This window comes from Mytilus galloprovincialis, chromosome 13 (assembly GCF_965363235.1).
Source record: "Mytilus galloprovincialis chromosome 13, xbMytGall1.hap1.1, whole genome shotgun sequence".
Classification (NCBI taxonomy): domain Eukaryota; kingdom Metazoa; phylum Mollusca; class Bivalvia; order Mytilida; family Mytilidae; genus Mytilus; species Mytilus galloprovincialis.
The window spans coordinates 22425084-22448904 of NC_134850.1; the positions used below are offsets into that span (position 1 = coordinate 22425084).

General features: G+C 32.6%; 1 protein-coding gene and 1 long non-coding RNA gene across 2 annotated transcripts; both read left to right on the forward strand.

The window, feature by feature from the left end:
• Positions 1 to 1207: 1207 nt before the first annotated feature.
• On the forward strand, positions 1208 to 7683 carry LOC143056545 (uncharacterized). The gene is made up of 4 exons (XM_076229636.1): positions 1208 to 1516; positions 2182 to 2288; positions 2612 to 2693; positions 3599 to 7683. Exon 4 carries the CDS (start codon positions 3602 to 3604, stop codon positions 5717 to 5719), a length of 2118 nt encoding a protein of 705 aa, XP_076085751.1. The 5' UTR covers positions 1208 to 1516; positions 2182 to 2288; positions 2612 to 2693; positions 3599 to 3601; the 3' UTR covers positions 5720 to 7683.
• A 2170-nt stretch (positions 7684 to 9853) lies between these two features.
• On the forward strand, positions 9854 to 15398 carry LOC143056681 (uncharacterized). The gene is made up of 4 exons (XR_012972458.1): positions 9854 to 10271; positions 12570 to 12809; positions 14144 to 14254; positions 15237 to 15398. It is a non-coding gene; the product is annotated as an uncharacterized LOC143056681 (long non-coding RNA).
• Positions 15399 to 23821: the final 8423 nt, after the last annotated feature.

Here is a 23821-nt window from a genome sequence, read left to right on the forward strand (position 1 = left end):
TTTCGACATTTAATTCCTCTAATATGCGTTGCTGAACATGTCGACTATATACATTTTGTTCCTTTCGTTATAAGCTTTCGAATGAGGTATAAAGTTTATCTATAATTAGGGGCTAAAGGGTCGCAGCAGTCCATTCTATTATTCAAAATATCCATTTCATTATTCAAAATTGGCTATTTCTTAACTTTCATGCGTATTTCGACATTTAAGTCCTCTAATATGCGTTGCGGAACATGTTGACTATATACATTTTGTTCCTTTCGTTATAAGCTTTCGAATGAGGTAAAAAGTTTATCTATAATTAGGGGCTAAAGGGTCGCAGCAGTCCATTCCATTATTCAAAATATCCATTTCATTATTCAAAATTGGCTAACATGTTTAACCCCGTCACATTATTTATGTATGTGTCTGTCCCAAGTCAGGAGTCTGTAATTTAGTGGTTGTCGTTTGTTTATGTGTTACATATTTGTTTTTCGTTCATTTTATAAAATAAATAAGGCTTTTAGTTGTCTTGTTTAAATTGTTTTACATTGTCTTATTGGGGCCTTTTATAGCTGACTATGCGGTATGGGCTTTGCTCATTGTTGTAGGCTGTACGGTGAGCTATAGTTGTTGATGTCTGTGTCATTTTGGTCTTTTGTGGATGTTTGTTTCATTGGCAATGATACCACATCTTCTTTTTTTTTTTTATATTTCCTCATTTTTTATGCATATTGTGGCATTTAGGTCGTCCGTAAACCCTCTTATGGTCATTGCGAATCAAAATATAGCTATAGTGTCACGGTCAATTTTTTTTATATTTTTTTCACTATTCACCGCTTCAATTTGAATAATGAAACATAAACCATTTCATTATTCATCAGTGGCGGATCCAGAGGGGGGGTTCCGGGGGTCCGCACCCCCCCTTTATTTTGGCCGATCAATGCATTTGAATCGGGACATATGTTTGCACCCCCCCTGCACCCCCCCTTTGCCCTGGGCTAGCACCCCCCCTTTCGAAAATTCCTGCATCCGCCACTGTTCATTATTCATTTTTCAATATTGAATAGTGAATAATGAACTATTTCATTATTCATTATTGAATAATGAATAATGAACTATGAATAATGGACGTACTTCAGCGCGGTGTCTTTTTCGTGGATTATTGTTGACATGACTGTGGATCGAATAGAGTTGTCAAACGATGTCCGGTGAAAAATAAAAAATAAAAAAAATGAAATAAAAAAAAAAATCATTAAAAAACTTAATTCTACAGTAACTTATTTGATTTGTGACATGTTAAATATTTAGATTGTCTGATCACTCTATATATAAACATGATCATAGAAAAGAAGTTGCGGAAATTGAAAAAGCCGGTTCAGAGTATAGAAGACATCTTTTAGGACAACCCGGTACAAAAGGAAATCAAAAGGAAAGCGTCTATAGTTACCAGCAGTAATTTAGACCCGATCTATTTCGCTTAACTTTTGAGAATAGCTGTGCAAAGGATTATCAATTTCGGTTGCAATTCAAAAGGGTATGTTGATTAATTTACTTATCGATTTATCTAAACAGAAATGTGCGGGGTCCGTACAGTATATTAGAATACATTATGTCATATCTTCTCACGGTACATGAAACTGAAAGTATTTTCACGATTTTAACTTGAAAAACTTAATACTTGCATGAATCCGTAAGAAAATCAAAATATACCATAAATAAATCGGTATGTTCACAAGAAATGTGCTTTCACGGCAATAATTTTTAACAGTTCGTAATATAAATATTGCGTGGGTGATGAAAATGAAAAGAAATCATTTACGGAGTTTGAAAACTACTTGTTCTAGGAATTTTTGAGAGTCACTTTTCTATAACATTATACTATGAAATTACAAACATTAAAATAAACAATGAAAAGATCACAATTTATCCTACAATTTGAAATGTTAGGTGTCGTATGCTAAAGACACCTTTCTAACGTACTGTTGTATTTAAGTACCTGTTATTTACCACTTTATGGACAATTGCAGCGATGGCCGTGAGGATAAGGTCGTTAGTTTAATAAGGCGGGGATGCTGAGATCGAAGCTCGATTTTTTTTTTTTTATTTTTTTTTTTTTTTTTTTTTTGGGCATAAATGCTTTTTTATATTGTCATAACGTTTTAAAGAGTGATTTTGAATGATGAACTGTTTTTTTTATAGATATTTACTGAAGAGCAGTATACATGTTGTTTTGAATAGACATTATACTTCACCTGTATGTACTACGTAGCAGTTGTCACTTACATACTTAATGGTGCCATAATGAGGTATAGTTCCTTATTTTTAACTGATTCATTTTCTCAAAGCAGTTTGTGCTCGAATAAAGAGTTTAATTAACCTATGTTTTAATGATGATTAATTGATACATTTATATTATCAGGCACAGAATCAAAAATACTAATTTTGACAGTTTATAATGTGCGGCTATAGAAGTAATAATCTTTTATTTTTAAATTGAAAGAATGGTTATTTATATTTTCATGGTAATTTTGATAAACATTCTAACCATAAAATGTTCCCTTAATAACCTATCATATTCAGTTCAAAATAAATATACATTATTTTGATAATCTTGAATTTTTTTCAACAGATTTTGAGCTGGTTTAAACAATGCAAACGTGTAATGGGTGACATGGATACGTCGGTTCCTGATAGGAACTCATGATCTTAAGGTGAGTATAGGATTAAGACTGCGTGTTTTAACTTCTAGTAATTATGGTAAACGTATTTTGATGAGAGCATGCATTATTTACATTTCGAAAAGACTTAAGAGTTTTTAATATTGAGTAGAATTATTTTGTTGAATATAATATGTTTCCCTCTGTTTAGATATAGAAAGATGTGATGTGAGTGCCAATGAGACAACTCTCCATCCAAATAACAATTTAAAAAAGTAAACCATTATAGGTCAATGTACGGCTTTTTGTTTGTGTTTTGTTATATGGGTGGGGGTTGCTGTCCTATAAATGTTTATTTGTTATGTCTTTGAATCCATGTTTTATGCTGTATATCTAATATGTGAAGAGTGAAGAGTATTTATTTATTATTATTAACTATCCGTGATTTTGATACTGACATGAACTTTTGTCAGTAGGTTCCGTTTACAGCTAATTTCCTAATACATGTAGAGCAAGACTTCGGTAAGCTTGTTTGTTTTCTTTGTATATTGTATAAAATTGTAATTGGGATAGCCTCCAATCAAATGTAAATATAATATATACATGTTTAACTATGCCGGAGTATATATTGTTTGAAGATGCCAATTGTTATTACAAAGCTTGATCAAATGTTTGTAGCCATCCAAAGTATTATTCTACAAGCATTAGGAAATCAGCTGTAAACGTAAAACGATAATTAAGTATGGGCAATCAGGGTTTTCAAAACTGATATTTCGTGAAGGAATTGACATGTAAATTAACAAAAAAAAGAAAACACACATGGTGCGCAGACAAATAAACACACCAAAAAACGTACGCACTTTGATATTCTCAATTTTAAATCACACTTTGGATATTCTTTATTTTATTCTGATTTACCTCGTGCTAAGTGTTTAACAATTTCTATTTCTAATTTTCAGAGAATGTCAACCCCAAGAAACTATACTTGCATTTTGTGTTCAAAAAGACCAAAAACCAGAGACAGGCGGAAACTTATTGGACCCAACAATAAATCACTACGTAAATGTTTACAACAGAAGTTTTTCATTGAACATGACAAAATTAATCACGCTAACAGTGTAATATGTAATAAATGCAGAATACGATGCTCTCGAGAAATTGACACAAATGTAAGATGCCCAATACAAACTACAATATCTGAATCAATTAATGATGACACGGAGTACGTCCCTCCAGCAAAGTATGCCAGATGCCATCCATGTAAATCTCCACCAAGTATCGCACTGCCTATACCATCAGCTGGAGGTGGCCACTCGCAGTGTGTTGTGTGTAAACGCCGAGGCCCAAAGCTAGTAGTTGTCCCAACAAACGCTAGATTTAATATCTTTTTAGATAAACTCATTATACTCACAGTTGGTGCCAGATGTTGTCCAGGACACTTGTGCAATGAAATATTTTTACCTGATGCACTTGACAGAATTTCGCATTCGCAGTCCTCGTCCATTTTTAACCGTACTGATTTAATGGACCTTATTACGCAAATCCGAGATATGGCCTTGAGAGGAAGCAAGCGGCGAATTGACTTTGACACAGAAAATGCCCTTACAAGCTCAGACATTTTAAATCTTACTGGCCTTTCTAAGGAAAACTTTAATGACCTATGTTCAATTGTCCAAAAGGGTAATTTACGGGATTCTCGGACTCGTAGTGTCCGGACTTGTATCGGAATATTTCTAACCAAATTGAAGTCCGGTTTATCAAATAAACTTCTATCAACACTTTTTAATCTTGGTAAAGATTCTGTAAGACGTGCTATTGCATCAGCTAGAAAATACTTGTCTGAAAATTTTGTTCCATCTAATCTTGGATTTAATCATATAAGTAGGGAAGAGGTTATAACATCGCATACTCGACCTCTAGCGCAATCACTGTTCGGAAAAGGAATGTATCCAGCAATTATAGTAGCAGATGGCACTTATATCTATATCCAGAAAAGTTCACAATTCAAGTTCCAACGTAAATGTTATAGCATGCACAAACATCGACCACTGGTTAAACCAATGGTCTTTGTAACAACTTCTGGTTACATTATAAGTGTAATTGGACCTTACTATAGCGACGGAAAAAACAACGATGCACAAATAATGAAGCACATCATCCAACATGACATTGAAGAATTTAAGAAATGGGTGGCTGAGGATGATATTATGATTGTTGACCGTGGTTTTAGAGATGCACTTGACTTACTGCAAGAAATGGGTATTCAAACAAAAATGCCAGCTTTTAATAAAAAAGGGGAGTCTCAACTTCCAGTTGAAGACAGCAACGTAACAAGACTTGTTACGAAAATCCGTTGGGTGGTAGAGTCCGTTAATGGCCGCATTAAATCGTGGAAATATCTAGATAGAGTTCTACCAAATAGCCAAATTCCATTTGTGTCTGATTATGTCAACATTGCCTGTGCAATCATGAACAAATATTGGCCAGAACTAAATACAGGGGACTCAGAGCAAGATGAACAATTGGCGTCTAAAATGCTTTATCTTTCAAAGCAAAAAAACTTACTTCATGAGAAAATAATAGAGGAAGGCCTTGACAAACGTTCTTGTAAATGGCAAAAGATTGATGCTTCATCCGCCCCTTCTTTTCCCCGATTATCAGAAGAAGATATAAGAAATATTACTGTTGGAGTCTACCAACTTAAACTTGCTCCAAGTTATACCAGAGAACACTTAGATGACGATGGTAATTATGAAGTTTTTACATGTGACCATGAAGAGAATCTTTTGTGTGCTAAAATACAGTCAAGACATATATCATCAAAATGCTATCGTGTATGGGTTAAATATGATGACATTAGTGTCGTGGGTTGGTATTGCCAATGCAAAGCCGGAAGTCGTGTTGTAGGAACCTGCTCTCATGTTACAGCCTTAATTTGGTATCTTGGTATTGGAAAGTACACGGATAATATTTTTGAAAACTGTCGAGATTGGAGCAAATATCTTCTGGACGCTCGTAACCTGCCAGATCCAGTTACTGTTGACGAAAGTGACAACGAGGAAGCAAATGATGAAGAGTGAATGACATGAAAATTCATAATTTTTGATTTGGAAGAAATGACAAAAATTTCATTCCTTTTTTAATCATATACTTTACAATGTATGATATTTTCACACATTGATATGCCTAGAAATGTTGAACTAACTGCATCCTCCGAATTGAAATAATAGTTGTTAGTTTTCTCGATTCCTTTTGATGTAAAATTGTACTTATACAAAGTTAGATCTGTTATCAGGAAATGTGTCTTGTGTAAAAGTGTACTCTCTGGTTTTATGTATAGGTGTATATGAAAAAAAAAAACAATCCATGTTCTTCAAACCTTACAGAAAGGCAGTTCAATTAATGCACGGGTTGAAATGACTGAATTCTTATATACATGTATTTTAATCACCTAATCCGTTCGTATGACCGTCCGTTTGTCAAAAATATATTTTCTTCACATTTCTTTTCTCTCAGAAACTAATATTCATGTCACAATGTCTTCATCTTTTGTCATGCAGCGCCAAATGTATCAAGTTGTAGTTTGTGCGTTTTTTCGAATCTCTCAGACAATAACTTCATGTTTTCTGATATGTTGAGTTACTAGTTCAACATAGTTCTTCATATACATGTTTTTCATATATGACTACATGTATTTGCAATTAATTGTAAGATTTAATAAATAAGTACATAACTGATTAAAACTTATTTTCATGATAAAGCATAATGACAATGTATGTTCTTTATAGCTTGTGACTTTGATATTAAGAGTATATCCATTCCTTACTCACGGAAAATTGCGGACTGCAGAAAATAAAGAATAATGGTCACATAATGCAGAATTAATAAACATTTTACTAGATTCTTTGAAACAAATACTAAATGCATATACCTATTGTTAATTCTACTTTCAGTGTAGATGTCCACATTCAATAGGATTCTATGAAAGTTTTAAGAGAGAGTTGAGATAGATAACGACCCAATTACAAATCAATTGATTAAAAAACAGATTAAATTTTTTTTTGGAACAGGTATATTTTGTTCCAGGTAGATCTGATTCTTTTTCTGATCAGACTTTCTGGGCATCTTAGAAAAATAATCTTGGTTTAAGAGTATTTTAGAAAGAATCATTAAAAAACAATGTCAATATCTAAAACTTTAAATTAAAAAAATTCTCCTTTTCAAAAATTAAGTGTCTTCAAGTGTATCAAGTGTAAAATATTTAGAGAGAATAATCATTTTAAAATGATTATACAGAATTTTATAGGACAATTCGTGTTTTTTTTTCAAATGAAAATAGGACCTATTACTGACATTTTGATTTGAGTCAAAAAGTTTCTGAAATATTCCTGAAAAAAAATTTTCTCCATCAATTTTAAACAAATATTTCATATAATTTTTCCTCAACAAGGAATTCCAATGTTTTCGAGAAAAAAAAAATAAGGCCTATGTGGACAGTTGTCTCATTTGCAATCATACCATATCTTCTTATGTATATCTACGACCAAGATTTTATCATCTTTATATTGGAAATCGAAAACTTTTTTTTTTTCTTAAAAGAAGTTTAAGAAAATTATTTTGTCCAACAATTGAACATCCAAGCTAGCTGAAAGCGCTTATCTCGGATTTCACTATTTTTAGGTATGTTTCTGTTGCCATAGCAACGGTAACTATGGTATTATAATAATAATGAATTGTAAACAAATTTTATGAAATAGCATTTGTACAATGTATGAGTTGAAAAATAACATTTCCCTTATCAACTGAATGTTAAAACCGGATATGCTACATTGAAATTTCAAAACGGCTACAAATAAAAATATTCCATGGAAAAAGACGATTTTTTAATTTATTTGTCATCAGTTTTAAAAGTTTCTTACGCAAAAACGGCTTGAGATATGAACAAAATCTTTTCTGTTCTAAAAAGTGGTTTGTTCAGGCATGATTTTCAGAAAAAATGAATTTGTTCTAGGCTGGGGCCGATTTTGGCCCTTATTGCCCCTACTCCTTTAGAAAGAATGTTGTTTGTTTCTACCTTTGACAGGTACTTACTTTTAGAAAGCCAAAAGCAATATATAAATATGTTATAAACAGTGGTCATTACTTTTGCTTCCATAGCTAAGCATTGAAGTTCATTTAATACAAAGCAATAAATGTCAATTAACTGACCACTACACGATGACCACCTGCCAAAAGTATAGGTTTACCTTAAAGCCAAAACATGTACATACTAAGTCACGTTGTAAAACAATTATATATCTGCAAGTTAAACTTTAATATATATTATAACTTTACTGTCCATTTGTATATATGTCCTTTTGTATATAAAATTATATTGAATATTAAAGTTATTATATAAGCACTGCATAGTGTTACAGTACTGACGAAGATGAAGCCCTTGTTTGCGCAAGAATTTAGTTTCGAAGATGCATGATCTGAAGAATATCTTTAAATCATTTCATCATGATATGAATAAAATGCGCGTCAAGCTTGCCACCAGTAAAGATGTATGTTTAGTCTGGTTACCTCTCTTTGAATCGGCAATTTTGACCACATCACACATTGCTAAACCTCCTGTTCCGTCATCTTTAGAATAAGGTTGGCGAAAATTAATTAATTATTTACACACCGTTTATTTTGAAGGGCATTTTTCAGCAGAATTCTTGCAGGATCTTGTGTGTTCATGTGAGGGAAAATCTCCATGTGAAAAGTTTTTGTTCACAACAATTAAAACCTTACATGTATGGAGCTTTGATCCTGTCAAGGGTCAGAATTATGTAGAAACTCCTTGACAGACGAAATGGAAGATATTCCTGGAAGAAATCTGCTTTATGGATCATTTTGATTTGATTTTTTAATTGTAACTGTTTTTGAGAGGTAATAAGTGGTTTTTGGTTGCAATGAATTACATGCATGAGCTTTTGCAAAATAAACGTTCGGGATAGAAGACTTAAATCGAAAACAACATTTATCATTTATTGCTGAGGTTGAATGTCACCCGGCAAGGTAACTGCAACAGAATTTGTATTGATCTTGTATAATAGAATGGGCTCATAGAACAAGTGTTTGAAAAACGCCAATTTTCAGAAATAATCGATTATTAAATAATAAGATCCTTTTTTTTTTTTTTTTTTTTTACATTTTAGAGATAATTCATTGTCAATTGATTTAAAATTTAATACAAAATGCTGCTGATATCTTTCAATTTTGAAAATGTAAAAAGAAAAAAAGAAAATAGTATGTTGATCTTTGACCTTAATTCATGCCAAAAATGTTACCATATTTCTTTTTGACGACATCGATATTCCAAAAGTACTCATTTTTCCGAATCCAATGATATATAATATAGCCATATAGTATGTTTGACGATTAAATTAAAAAAATATTGGGTTTGGTCACCGTACTAATGGACCTATATTTATTTTCCATATTTTTTTTTATGTATATTACATGTTACACATTTATCAAACTATTTTTGTTTTAAATTTCAGCAGAGAATATCCTTAATATACATTTTACTATAATCTAGAATATAAAACAAAGACCGACATGATCGTGTCATATAGATTACAATTTGTTGTATGATGGGAATTCAGTATAGTTAACAAGAGGTGGAAGGTACACATGGAGGATCAAAACACAAGTCGAACAGAGACCGACTAAATATGACTAAAAAAAAAGTAAAAAAGTAAAAGACAATTACTAAGCAAATAAACCATAACAAAAACTAGGATGATGTCAGGTGCTCCGGGATGGCAAGCATATTTTACTGCACATGGTGCACGCGTAGGTTTGCTCAAAACAACTTAATATGTCGAATTTTAGGGTGATTAGAAAAATATATACAAATAGCTAGCATGGTTAAGATGATTGTTGTATGTATTTCTTTTGTTATCGAGTGCAAGATGATAAATGTAATGAAAATAAATATATAGATATTCTAGCTATGCACCAAAAAGGCACAAGCACAGGCAAAAACAAAGTAATAATCTCTGCCAGCATACGTTCTAATGTCAAATAAATTGATTCAAATACTATTTAATACGGAAAAAAATGTTATACAAGGATAAACTATCCTAGTTGTGTAATTACATGATGATGACAGATGACCATTAATTAAAAAAAAGGTAAAGATAAATTGTTTCGTAATTTTTATATTTTTGGGAGTTTATAGCTAAATATTCGGGATGGGTATTTCACATTGTTGAAAGACGCATGGTTGCATATAATTGCTTTAACCAACTTTATTTGAACTTTGATGGGCAATTGACATTCATACCATATCGGCTTATTTTCACATAGATAACTCTATACGGGATAGTGCAGTAAATTGGATTTTTTTTCTATTTTTTATCAAACTCTTGTCACATTCAAATATGAATACAAAATTGAATTTTGAAATTTATATTGGTATTTTGATGTTATGTTTCCATGGTAATGCTCAATGGACCGGCGCTAACATGCCAGGTGGAAATATGATGACTGGGATTCCGCAATGGCCTGGTGGAAATATGATGTCTGGGAACGCACAGCCACATGGTGGATTTGTTATGCCTAGCGGCAATACAATACGAGGAATATTTAGCGCTATACGTAAGTTATTAGGATAGATTGTGGTCAGGACATTTCACAGTCCCAGTTAAATGTAAACTAGCTTAGTATTTTCAAATATGTTGCTCTCGAGCATCACCGAAGAGACATTGATTGATGATAGGCGCATTTGGTGCAGAAAAATTGGTACCGTTTATGTTATTGACCAATGAGACTTAAGTTTTAAGTCATTTTCCATATTCTTCACTCTTTAAGATTTTAACAAGAGCAATACTGCAATATGCATACAGGCTAATTTCTTGCATATAATACTAAATAAAATAATTCGAAAATAGTTCTCAAAACTACTAAGAAGATTCCTTAGTTTGATATATCAATGCTTGAATGAACTTGTACAGATCATCTCATATTTAAGGTGGTACCCAACACTTTGACTAAAATTAAATTGGCTCGTTTAATTTTCTTAAAATTTTGACAAAGTATTCACTTTGACCCTTTTACAAAAATATAAAAATTTCAACAAATTTGAACCAACCGTTTTATCAGAAAAAATACACTGGTTATATAGCAGTTTGACAAACACTTATTTTGATCATTGAGAAGCTTGATATTCCCTTAACAACACAACGTAATTAAAACGTTTAGCTGATTTTACACAGTTATCTCCCTGTAGTGTTAGGTACCACTTTAAAAAAAAACTTAAAACGTGTATTAATCTAAGCCTTTAAGTCACAAGACTCGATTGTACTAAAAATGAACATGCGCTCTATCAATGGGGAATGACAATAGATACATGCATTGCTGTTACCTTATTGGTTCACAAAGAAACACCAATGATTTAAGTTGCACTGCAGTCTTAATACATTTCAAAACTCCAAGCAATATTCTCGAAAATTAAAGAAGTGGGCAATACAATATATCTCTTACGACCTACACTTAATGGCCCCTTCGAAGTATAACAGTAAATTGTACTAGTTATATAAATATTTGTCAACCACATTCTTGTTGACAAAGCACTTTTTTGCAGTTAATGAGACATTGTGGTAATTAATCATACCATGAATAATATGTTGAAGAACAAGAACGAAATATGTTTCAGCTTTAAATGAGTCTTAAATTTAAAAATGCATTTGAAAATCTCGGCAGAAATTAATCTTTAAAGACTGTTGGTTGGAGTAAGAAAAGTCAAACTGTAGTCGTACCTTCAGTAGACCGTAATCAGGCAGGAGGAATATAGTCGTTAAAAGTTACAACAAACAAAAAAACAACAACAACAAAAAAAAAAAAAAACCAACAACAAAAAAAAAAAAAAAAAGTAAATATGCAAATGATGTTTTTTTTTAATACGAAATAATTGCAAAGACCTCATATTGTTTACCAATGGAATGATATCCTATTCTAAAATTAAGTCGGATGTCCTTAATGTCAATGATCTCTTGGTAAATGTAACTGTCTACAAAGAGTTAAATTGTAGTGCAACTACAATACATTTGTAAAACAAAACACTAACGACTATTTTGTATAAATCAAAGTATTAACTTAGATAAATACAAAAGGTATACACTGTGTAATTTTCAACTCGACGTTTACCTTCAGAATTGTTATATATTTATAACCACTACAACATGTTATACAATACATAATTTTATATGTTTTTAAAATAACAAACATATCAAAACAAGAGTATACGAAAGAGGGACAAAAGATACCAGACGGACATTCAAACTCATAGATAAAAAAACTGACAACGCCATGGCTTAAATAGAAAAAGACAAGCAGACAATTGATACCGGTAGTATATGACATGAGACACAACATAGAAAACTAAAAACTAAGCAGCACGAAACCCACCAAAAACCGGGGGTGATATCATGTGCTCAGGAATGGTAAGCAGATCCTGCTTCACATTCAATTCTCTGATTCAAATTCGTGAAAATGGAACGGGACTGTAGTAAGGACATAAGGAGCATATCTAATATCATCTGTGAAACGGAAATTCCATAAGGGTCAACCAACTCGCCACACATGATTATACGAAAGATGATCTGGTTACATTTGTTACTTACCTAGATGCATTTGATCTACACCGGTTACTTATGTTATATGATTGCCAAAAGAGACAACTCTCCAGGAGAGACAAAAATGACACAAAAAAATCATATATTTTAAGTCAACGTACGGTCGTCAACAATGAGCAAAACCCATACCGCAGAGTCTGCTATAACAGGCTCGGAAATTACAAATGTAAAACAATTCGATCGAGAAAACAAACGGGATACTTTTGCTCATTAATGACAGTGTAAAAAACGTATATTTCATTATTATTTCATTTTTTTTTAGCTCAATGCGTTCCAGTTAAAAGCATCAACTGTGACAAATACGGCTTTAATTCTACCAAGTTTCCCAATTATATTGGACACGCCCGTTTAGCTGAAGCTGAAAATGCTCTGACACAGATATTTACAAACACTGTTACATGTCCTATACCGAAAGCATCCGCTGAAATGATTGGATGTGCAACAATGATTCCACTTTGTATAAATGGTAAAACGGTGCCTCCTTGTCAAGAAGATTGTAGAGGTATACATGTATAAATATTGTTTTGCGTTTGTTTTTTTCTACATTGGCTAGAGGTTAAGGGGGAGGGTTGAGATCTGAAAAAACATGTTTAACCCCGCTGCATTGTTTGTGCCTGTCCTAAGTCATGAGCATCTGGCCTTTGTTATTCTTGTATGATTTTTAATTTTAGTTTCTAGTGTATAATTCGGAGTTTAGTATGACGTCCATAATCACTGAACTAGTAACATATTTGTTTAGGGGCCAGCTGAAGGACTCCTCCGGGTGCGGGAGTTTCTCGCTGCATTGAAAACCCATTGGTGGCCTTCTTCTGTTGTCGTCTCTATGGTCGGGTTGTTGTCTCGTTGACACATTGCCATTTTCCTGACTTGGCACATGACATTTTAAGAAATGGAGGGTTGAACCTGGTTTTGTGGCTAGCCAAACCTTCTGCTTTTATGGCAATGTTAAATATAACATTACAATGACAACATTACATGACAGGACTATATTGCAAATAAATAGCAAAACATACAAGACAGAGAAACACACAAATAATAGCTATCAAAAGATACCAGGCTTATAATTTAATATGCAAGACGCGCGTTTTGTCCACACAAGACCCATCTAAGCTGATTTTGGCAAATCCTTTTCAAATGTTGTCCCTAAAAGAGGGACGAAAGATACCAGAGGGACAGTCAAACTCATAAATTGAAAACAAACCGACAACGCCATGGTTAAAAATGAAAAAAAGACAAACAGGCAAACAATAAAACACATGACACAATATAGAAAACTAAAGAATAAGCAACACGAACCCCGCCAAAAACTAGGGGTTATCTCAGGTGCTCTGGAAGGGTAAGCAGATCCTGCTCCACATGTGGCACCGTCGTGTTGCTTATGTGATAACAAATCCGGTAAAAAGTCTAATTCAGTAGGTCACATTCATTAAGGGGGCTCTGTCACATCGTTCTTTTAATGACATTTCAAATCAAATTATAAATCGGGTACTTTTTGTTAAGCGTCACTCATGAATCTTTTTAGACGAAATGCCCTTCTTGCATGTATACATATATAAAACTGGTATCTTTGATGAAATTACTGAAAATCTTTAAAAAAAATGTTTTGCATGCATGGCTACCAAATTTCATTTTTTGAAGTGACAGTGGTCGTAGAATTTCCTCTTGCAGATGTTATAATTCAATGCAAAGTTAATCAGATACCTATTTACTTTTTATGTTTTGTTTTGACAGTTTTTGTAGGATTTCCTTTTGCAGATTTTAAAATTAAATGCAGAGTTAATCAGATATGTATTTATTTTCTGTTTTAACAGTTTTTTTTGTGCTTTCTTCTTGCAGAGGTGATAATTAAGTGCAAAGTTAATCAGATACCTAATTTTGAGATGGCTGAGACGATCTGTAGTTTATTTCCAAAACGAGGCTCAACAACCAACTGTATCTCAATACAAAGTAAGCAAACACGAGTGGCACTTTATCGAAAGCGTGTTATGGTTGTAAGTCTATTCACACAGAAGTGCGCATGTCTTGCACAATGCAGATGAGTAGCGTTCTAGAATGTTATATGTATGTAAAGGCACATTTTTATCAAGCACGGTTGCGGTTTAAACAGCATATTTAAACACATTAACAGCATTAAAAACAATAAAAATGATGTATTCATTTCCTGTTAATATATTCTTTATTTCATTTGATAACTAGTAACTAATAAGATGGTTGGACAATAGTCATGACAAATAGCGCTCGTATTTTGTAAAATAAAAAAAACACACTGTTGAATATTCTTACTCCTTGTTGAAACTTTATCATGGCGATCATATCTTGTCATGGGTGTTGCACTTCATTCAGACATCCTGGGAATTGGTACTATATCAGGAATAATCTGATTTTCAGTAGTTGTCGTTTGTTGGTGTGGTTCATAAGTTTTTCCCGTTTCTTGGTGTGATTCATAAGTGTTTCTCGTTTGTTGGAGTGGTTCATAAGTGTTTCTCGTTTCTTGGTGTGGTTCATAAGTGTTTCTCGTTTCTCGTTTTTTATAAAGATTATACCGTTGGTTTTCACATTTGAATTGTTTTACATTTTTAGGACCCTTTATAGATTGCTGTTCGATGTGAGCCAAGGCTCCATTTGAAGACCTAACTTTGACCTATAATGGTTTACTTTTACAAACCGTGACTTGGATGAGAGTTGTCGCATCTGCACTCATACCACATATTCTTATATTCATTTGTGTCTTTTGGTGTCTTTGTTATGGTATAAGCTTAGTATTAATCTGTTGTGTTAAGACCTTTTTAACTTAATTCTATAGTTTGTTTTTATATTATATTGTTACACTACTGTCCAAGTTAAAGGAGATGGTTTGATGCCAACTTTTTAGATTAACCTCGCCACGATCTTGTTTTTTTTTCATTCTTTTGTTTTGTTTTTATTTTAGATACACCATAAACGGAAAAAAGAATTGGAAAAGAAGACATGCTAATACCAAGCTTTATGTTAAATAAATTATGTGAATTTTTATAATACATATTGAATTATGCTCCATGTTCTGACAAACATTCTTTTAGAAATGATCGATACCATAAAGTAGTCAATTAGATTTATTATTGTTTTTTATTTAAAATTTATATTGCAAATGTGTCATCCAAATTCAGGACGAGAACAAGCAAGCAAACATTATAATAAGTTCAGTCAAGTGTATATACTGGGATAAATGGGAGGATTAAGACTGTGGAAAATAAATAGTTATTTGGTCTTTATACCAACTCCATACGAACCTTTCAATGAGTATTAAAATTTGCAATCGATTCGTTTTATGCAGAGGGCATGTCTTTCAGCGTCCATATTCGGCCTGGACCATGTCGTTAATTCATGTATTTCACCCAGCCAAACGGACGTCCCTATTTGTCATTGTGTTTACTGCTCGGTGGGGAAAGACAAGGGTACCATATTTCTTTTTCCATTCCCAAAACGGCAGCAGTCCTTTTGCGCAAATTACTGTTTTTTCCGGGGTATCTTTTGCGCCAAATTTTGTTTTCCAAATGTATCAATTGCGCCAATCTTTGGAACTCATTTGCGCCAATTTTCCTGTACAGATATCTATCATAAAAATGAATGATTATAAATATATATTTATTCTTATTTTTGGCTGAAAAAAGTATCATATATATGTTCGGAGATTTTTCACCATGAAGATGAGCATCTGAAGTGAAATGACTTAAAATGCAGTAGACAGTCAATGTACAGAGAGAGAATAAAACTTATTGCTTTGCTGAATATTTAATAAAGATATATATATATGCCAATAGAGAAGAAAATAGAATCTTTTGCTGATTATGTTTTAGCCACATATGTTGATGACACAGTGCTTTGTTCCCACCATGCGTATGGGCTTTATTATTATTAGGAATTATTATGGACTGTTTTATGCATTTCATCCTTCAATGTTGTGTTTTTGGACAATAATGTGAAGTTACAAGCTACCACATCCCTGAAATTGGGAAGTACCCTTGCAGCAGCAGTAATAAGAAGATATGTTTCAGAAAAGGAAACATTTGCCGTGTAAACTGCCGGTTCAAAGTTCGAATTAGGGAAGTCATTTTTCTTTTAATTGGCGCAATCGTATGTTTTATTTTTGGCGCAAATGAGATGTAATTTTAAAACATGTGGCGCAAACGTAGCATTGGAGAAAAAAAGTTGTGGCGAAAAAGGACGCATTTTTGGCGCAAACGGATCTCTCACCCCAAAACAACCGTTGAGTGTTTTTAATAAGTTTTTGAATAACAACTGCCTGAATGTGTCGTTTATAGATATTGTAACAAGAGAATATTCCATTGCACGGTTGGTTTCAGTACGAACTAGCCTTTGTCCTGGGCGCCGTTTAATGAAGTACCCGTCCTGGTTCGTATCTGTCGGACGATTGAAGGCTAGACAAGAACACTTTGTACGGTACATAAAATCCTTGGTAAAATACCTGCCGTCCTTAGACATGTGTCGATGAGTATTGGAAATATGCGAACGTTGGTTTTCCCGTTTGAATGGTTTTACACTAGTAATTTTTGGGCCCGTTATAGTTTGTTGTTCGGTGTGAGCCAAGGTTACGTGTTGAAGACCGTACTTTGAGCTATAATGGAAAATTCAAAACGGAAAGTCCCTAATCAAATGGCAAAATCAAATGATAAAACACATCAAACGAATGTAGAACAGCTGTCATATTCCTGACTTGGTACAGGCATTTTCAAATGTAAAAAATGGTGGATTGGTTTTATAGCGCTAAACCTCTCACTTGTATGACAGTCACATCGAATTCCACTATAAATGTTTAAATAAATCTGAATCGGTAACCAACGGAAAAGAGAAAAATACGGCATTGCACTTCTGAGAAAAATGAGATAACTACAAGACAATATTTTAAAAATATGATCTTTGAAAAGTTGTGAATAAATTCAACAAAAATCAAATTTCCAACAAAAACACTATATTTTCAATGAGAAAAGTTTTGATTGTGACAACAACAGTTATCTATTCATAGACTTTCATTTTTGATCAATGACTCAATTTAAACTGTCAGTGCCAATCGTTAAGATGTTTGCTACTTTGTTTCAAACTATCAAGCCCCTTAAAAGACTGTTATCAATTGATAGTACACAAAAATGGGAATAATAAAACAGAAAAAATAAGGGTCCGTGTGCATGCTTTCAAGATATAAGCAATTGAAATTTGGAAGAAAATGATTATCTCTGTGTTTTCATACTTTTAACATCTGCACCTGATTTTCAAAAGCTATGAAAAAATAACAATGATTTTCAATGATTTTCAGATATTGCTTTTCAAACTATATGTAATAAAATTATGGAAAGATAAGCAGGGGAAAGTTAGTAAAAAATGCTAATTGCGTTAAATGTACAAAACAAGAGGAGTCCACATACCTGACATAAAAATCAATCAAGAGGAACGATCATCCTTTATTTGAGAAAAGCACAAACTTGTCATGTCTCTGATATAACAGAAAAATCTAATATAAAACCAGGTGCGATTTGAAATTAGAATAATTATTTTATAATTAATATTATAATGGTGTTTTCAAATTGAACTTGACGTACTTAAAATTCTGATTGTATAATCTGTTTTTTTTTTTTTTTTTAATTTATGCTTTATTATGATGTAATTGTGTTGCCTACATGTACTATATGTTTCGTAGACCAGACAATCATATTTAGTATACTTAACAATTCTGCGCATAGATTCTGCTTAAATGTTCATGTAAATCATTTGCTCTTTATATTGTTTCATTTTTGATTTAGATGGAATATGATTGAGGGGCCTGATGGGTTATTTTTGTTCTTCCTGATCGGCGCATTTTCGCTATCGTGATCCGTTTTTCTACAGATTTTTTTTTATATTTTCGTGATCCGTGATTATGGAAGTTTATTTTCTGAGAATCGTGATTAAAACAAAAATCAACTCGTGAATCGTGATGAGACCCCCCCCCCCCCCCCCCCATCAGGCCCCTCATGATTGTGTCAAGGATTATATTTTGTCTTCAATGATAAAAGGACATGGTTATGAAAATTACCGCAGTTCATTGTTTTATATAATGTTTCACCACATAAATTATATTAAATCATGCTTACATAGTTATGAAAATTACAGCAGTTCCTTTTTTTATATAATGTTTTTACCACATAGATATATTTAAATATATATTAAGATAGTCTATTTTTCAGGTCCCTTTTATTGTTTTCTAAATGCAAGCAAAAATGAAAATTTCTTTAATGCTTCCGTATAAAAACGTATGAAAACGTTTAACTAGATAATGAAGAATAGGGCGGATATGCATGAAACTACTATAATTAACATAAAAAATTATTAATATGAGGAAGGCGCTACCTTAAATGCCAGCTTTATACTAAGACAATGTCATATATATATTGATTAGTAGTTGATTGTTTAACGTCCAGTGGCAAATATTTCATGCATGTTCAGAACGAATGTCCTAGGCTGCATTAACATATTGTTTATGTCTAAAATAAAATTATAAGTTCAGATGGAAAATGTTTATGGAACGATCATTGAACTTGAAAAGGCAGAAGGGGTTATGGTATTTTTTCGAAAAAAAATATTCTGATTCCCAAATTGATGAATAAAAAATCTGTTCAAGCAGAGGACAACAAAAATATTTGAATCCAGATCTTCACCAAAAATGATTTTATCTTTCAGATATGCAAAATAAATTTAACTTTTATATATCTTAAAACATTTAAAACTTCCCAAACCGCACAGGTAAGTCTGTACACAGTAGTTTTTAGGTGACAATGGCCGTATTTGCCAATTTGTTTTGATAAACCTTAATACTAGTGTTAAATTTTGACTAAATAATTTTAATTGTTAGCGCTGAAGGGCTTCGGTGAAAAAAATCTGACGCGAATAAAAAAAACATTTGTATTCCTGATCATCTTCAGTTTGTGATTTCTACATCAATTTCATGTACTAATTCAGTCAGTTTTATGTCATTTCTAGCATATATTTTTTTTTGTTACATGTACATGATGTAGCTTACTTTCAAGTTTTTATATGACAACAGAAATTGAGAATAAAATTGAGAATTGAAATGGGAAATACAAGCATGTTAAAAATTTGCTTTCGAGTAATGCTTAATCATGTCATAGTTGTTTTCAAGAAGACACATTTGATTTCCAGACAATAACTTGAGTATAAGTGAATGGATCTCTATGACATTTTACTAGAAGGATCAATACACAAAAGGAAGATTAAGAATTGATTTTGGGGTTGGTTTTTTTTCAATTTTTTTGGTTTTTCTTCCAAAATTTACCCTATTTACATTGATTATACTGGTCTAGTATATATAGATGCAACAAATACTGATTTGGCAGGAGATGCACACAAAATAGGGTGTTTTAAATATTTTATCTGCAATTTGTGCATTTTCCCTATGATGTGTACTTCTTGATAATGTCGACGTGAGAATCATGATAAAGAAAATATATTTGGTAAGTATATATATATTCACAATTGACATGCGCCAGTGTGCTGCAAAAGGATCTTCTTTCCCTTTCATTCCCAAAATTACACATGATTTTTTTTCTCTCACAGTAACACATGAGTTATTTGGTAAATAAAACACTTGTCATTGTTTGAAACTTTCAGTAACAAAAATTTAGTTTAGCCTGTTTGAATGTTTCACTGATTGTGTAAAAAATTTAACTGAAAATGTACAAAACACTTGATAAAATTGCATTTATCTGCAGAATTATTGATAACTTTCCTCACTTTATATTCACAAGGACATATAACTAACATATTGTCCATGCTATTCTAATCTGAGTTTTTATTCATACATATACTGGCATGGCTGGTGCTGTTCCAAGTTGTCTTCTTTTTCTGTTTCTTGAGAAGTATTTGTTTAACCTGTTTAGTCATTATAAAGTGTTACAATTCTTATTTAGACGCAACACATAAATAGTGACCAAAAAGGTACCGCTTTCACATGAGAGAAGCTAGAAAAAAAATTAAATGTACACATTTTCAATATTTTTGTAGGACTTACTATCATATGAAATTAAGGAGTTAGAGACTTCTGTTGAATAGAAATGTTTGGGTTCACCTGATACCTGTTTTCAAATTAGTCCATATTGAAGTTTGAAGGGTCCAAAATTAAAATATGTTTGATTTCAAATGACATAAAAATTTGGTGTTTTTTATATGCTAAATATACATCTGTGGTCATATCAGGCTGTGCTTTGCGAAGCATTTTATTGCCTTTAGGTTTGTCCTTTTTTTTTTTGGTCATGAAAATTAATTTGTAGTTCTGTTGTGAAGTTGCTAACATGAGAATACCCAAATTGCTCCTATATTGTAAGTTTTTTTCACCAACTTTTTTAAATGTACCAGGCAAAAGTTTATTCTGTGCTTATTTTGTAGACTATCCTTGTTTACAATATAGTTACGCCAATTTAATTTTGAGTCCATGTAGAGTCATAGAAAAATTGGTTTGAAATGACCTCCAAACAATCCATGATACTGTAATGAGGTCAGTACCAAAATTCCATACATCATTACATGTATGGTTAATTTCAAATCCTTAAAACTGGAATATAAACATATGTTTTGTTTTATTTCTTCAAATATTTCAAACAATTTGACATTACTCCATGCTTCAACTATTATTTTTTGAAGAAAAGGATGCTGGTAACAAATTTAATTTGCTCATTTTAAAAAGATGATTTAATTAGATAATGGTGAAAGAAAACTTGTAAGATTTCTGCAGGTTTTTTTTGGCTGAATAGGTGCAATTTGGTAACTGAGTGCAATTTTGGTACTGTGATGTTATAACTTATATACATGTAACCATAAGTGTGTATTGCTAAATAGATTGAAATGTGAACCTGATAGTGATACATGTATAACGTAACGGTACCCAAATTGCACCGAGTACCCAAATTGCACCTATTTAGCAAAACTAGCAGCGAAAATCTTACAAGATTTCATAGAGACTAAACAATTTGTATTTTTATGATTTGATACTAAGCACATCTTTCAACATATGTAAAACTATTTAGATATGCACAAAACGTTCATAGTATTCATCAACAGATGAAGTATTTACTGAAAAAGCAAAATGTACTGAAACGTCGCCATGCGACGTCATCAAAACGTCATCTTTTTAAAATGAGCAAATACAATATGTTACAAGTATCCATTTAAAAAATAATGAAGAGTAAGCATGGACTAATATCCAATTGTTCAAAATATTTGAAGAAATTAAACAAAAGCTCTGTTATTAGACTTTTGACGATGTGAATTTAAGCATGGATGCAATTTGGGTACTCCTCATTTCAGAATCATTGATGGTTTGGAGGTCAGTTTAGACCAATTTTTCTATGATTCCATATGGAATAAAAATCAAATTGGTGTACCTTTATAACAAAGAAGGATACGGCTACAAAATAAACACAGAATGGACATTTTTGTCTTTATCATAAAAAAACGTAGACGAAAAAACTGTCAAAATAGGTGCAATTTGGGTACCGTCACGTTATAGTGATAAAGTACTTGGTAGAGTAAAAATGCTTTGATCAGGTTTAAACTGACTCATAAAATATACAGGGGACTGCTGCAGCTTGAATTTTAAAGGATGTAGCCCACATACTTCCAAGTAACATGCCCTGTATATACCTATCAAAGTCATGGTATTCTCATGGGTTATCATAATAACTCCATCTTCCCATAAAATCCAATTTTGAACAATATGGGAGCATACAATATATACATGTGTCAGTACTACTCAGAGTGAGACTCAAGTCTCCTTTTATGATTAAACTTAGAGAGAGAGAAAACGAAACAGCGTCCTTCAGCTCAGTCTTCTCCTGGGACTAATAAGGTAGATATCTGATATGACATAATCAATGAAAAGATTTGTTGAGAGGAAGTACAGAATAAGAAGATTGTGAATTATTTCAATATATTTTTTTGACTTTTGTTATTAAAGAATAAAGTTGTGATTTAGTCTGTGGGCTAGTACCATAGGCGGATCCAGGGGGATATAATAACCGTGATCACATTCAACAGTATAACCAACGTCATTATCATTGTTCCTTGATGTGGGGAATTATGTGGCAGATGAACATAAGTAGTCAAGGTCAACCAGTGCACCGGAGTTTACCCCGCTTGCCGCATGGTCATTATAAAAAAAAATCCGAAATGTATTGCTTGCAGAGGTTTTTTCTGTGTTCCCATAGCTGGACGGAACATTTACGCTAAATATATTATCGTTAATTATGATTTTGTGACTTTTAAATGAAGCACCTGTGATTATTTAAGTAATTTGACCTCACAGAAAATGGAAAGTTGAAGCAGACGAAACATGGCGTCAGTTGTTGTTGTCCTAACTTCGGTAATTTCCGTGGTACAATAAAATTAAAATAAGCTACACAAGTTACCAAAATTTCTGAATTTTTATTTTTGTAAACGAATAAAAATTAATGTCGTATTAAACATCGAAATTATTCTGATATGTCCCGTTTTGTCAAGCTCGCGTTGAAACGTTAAATTCGGCCGCCATTAAAAAAAATAATCGTACGAGATTTAACGAGAGTGACGAAACTTTTCAGATGGGTCGTGTAGAGAGAGTTATCGTTCTTTATTCCAAAACGATGCTTCTACCATAAGTACCAGCTAAAGCTGGCATATCATTAGTAGTACTAATCTATCGAAGGCATGTGGAAAAATCTGTCCGTCCGGAACAAATCTTAATTAAAGTACTTTTATGCATACGGGCCACAGTAAAGCTTTCTAATAATTTGACGTGATGTACGTACGCTTAACGAATCATACGTAAGATTCGTTTTGGGGATCTTTTATTTTGACATGATTAAATAATCGTCACGTTACTTCGATGACATTGCACACTAATGTTAGCCTATTACGGACCTTTGCCCTACATGTGACGATATTTATTAAATTAGGTTTTTCGTGAAATGTAGGATTTCGGGACATACGATAGGTGAAAATGTAATACCACCAGGTGAAAGGAGATAACTCTACAAAAAATTCTAAATATAGGGTGGTCAGGAGATGAAATACCCCTAAAAACTAAAAAGAAAGGGCTCCAATCTCCCTCCCCACACTTTAAAAAAAAATCACAATGTTGCAATATTTAACCTTAGAAAATACCTAGGGAAAGACTTTGTCCACTTCCCTCAGAAAAAATAAGAAAAAACCAAATACTTCCTCAATTCAATATTTGCAACGCCCAAAATACTAAAGTGAAGACTACCTTCATATATTCTATGCCATTTCATGCTCGTTTAATAACTTTTATCCTGCAATTGGGTGTTCTACTATACAGATACAGCCCTACAGATATCGCTATGCTGTATCTGTATACTATACAGGGTTGCATTCAATATCGTAGCGGCTACGTAGTGCTACGTAGATTTTGACTATTGAAGGTGTAGCTATATACTAGTTGTTGCCTAGATATTGATAACAGCTACGTAGCAG

Bases quoted from the DNA above. Each gene is read 5' to 3' on its own strand.
- LOC143056545 (XM_076229636.1), top strand. From the start codon at position 3,602: ATGTCAACCCCAAGAAACTATACTTGCATTTTGTGTTCAAAAAGACCA.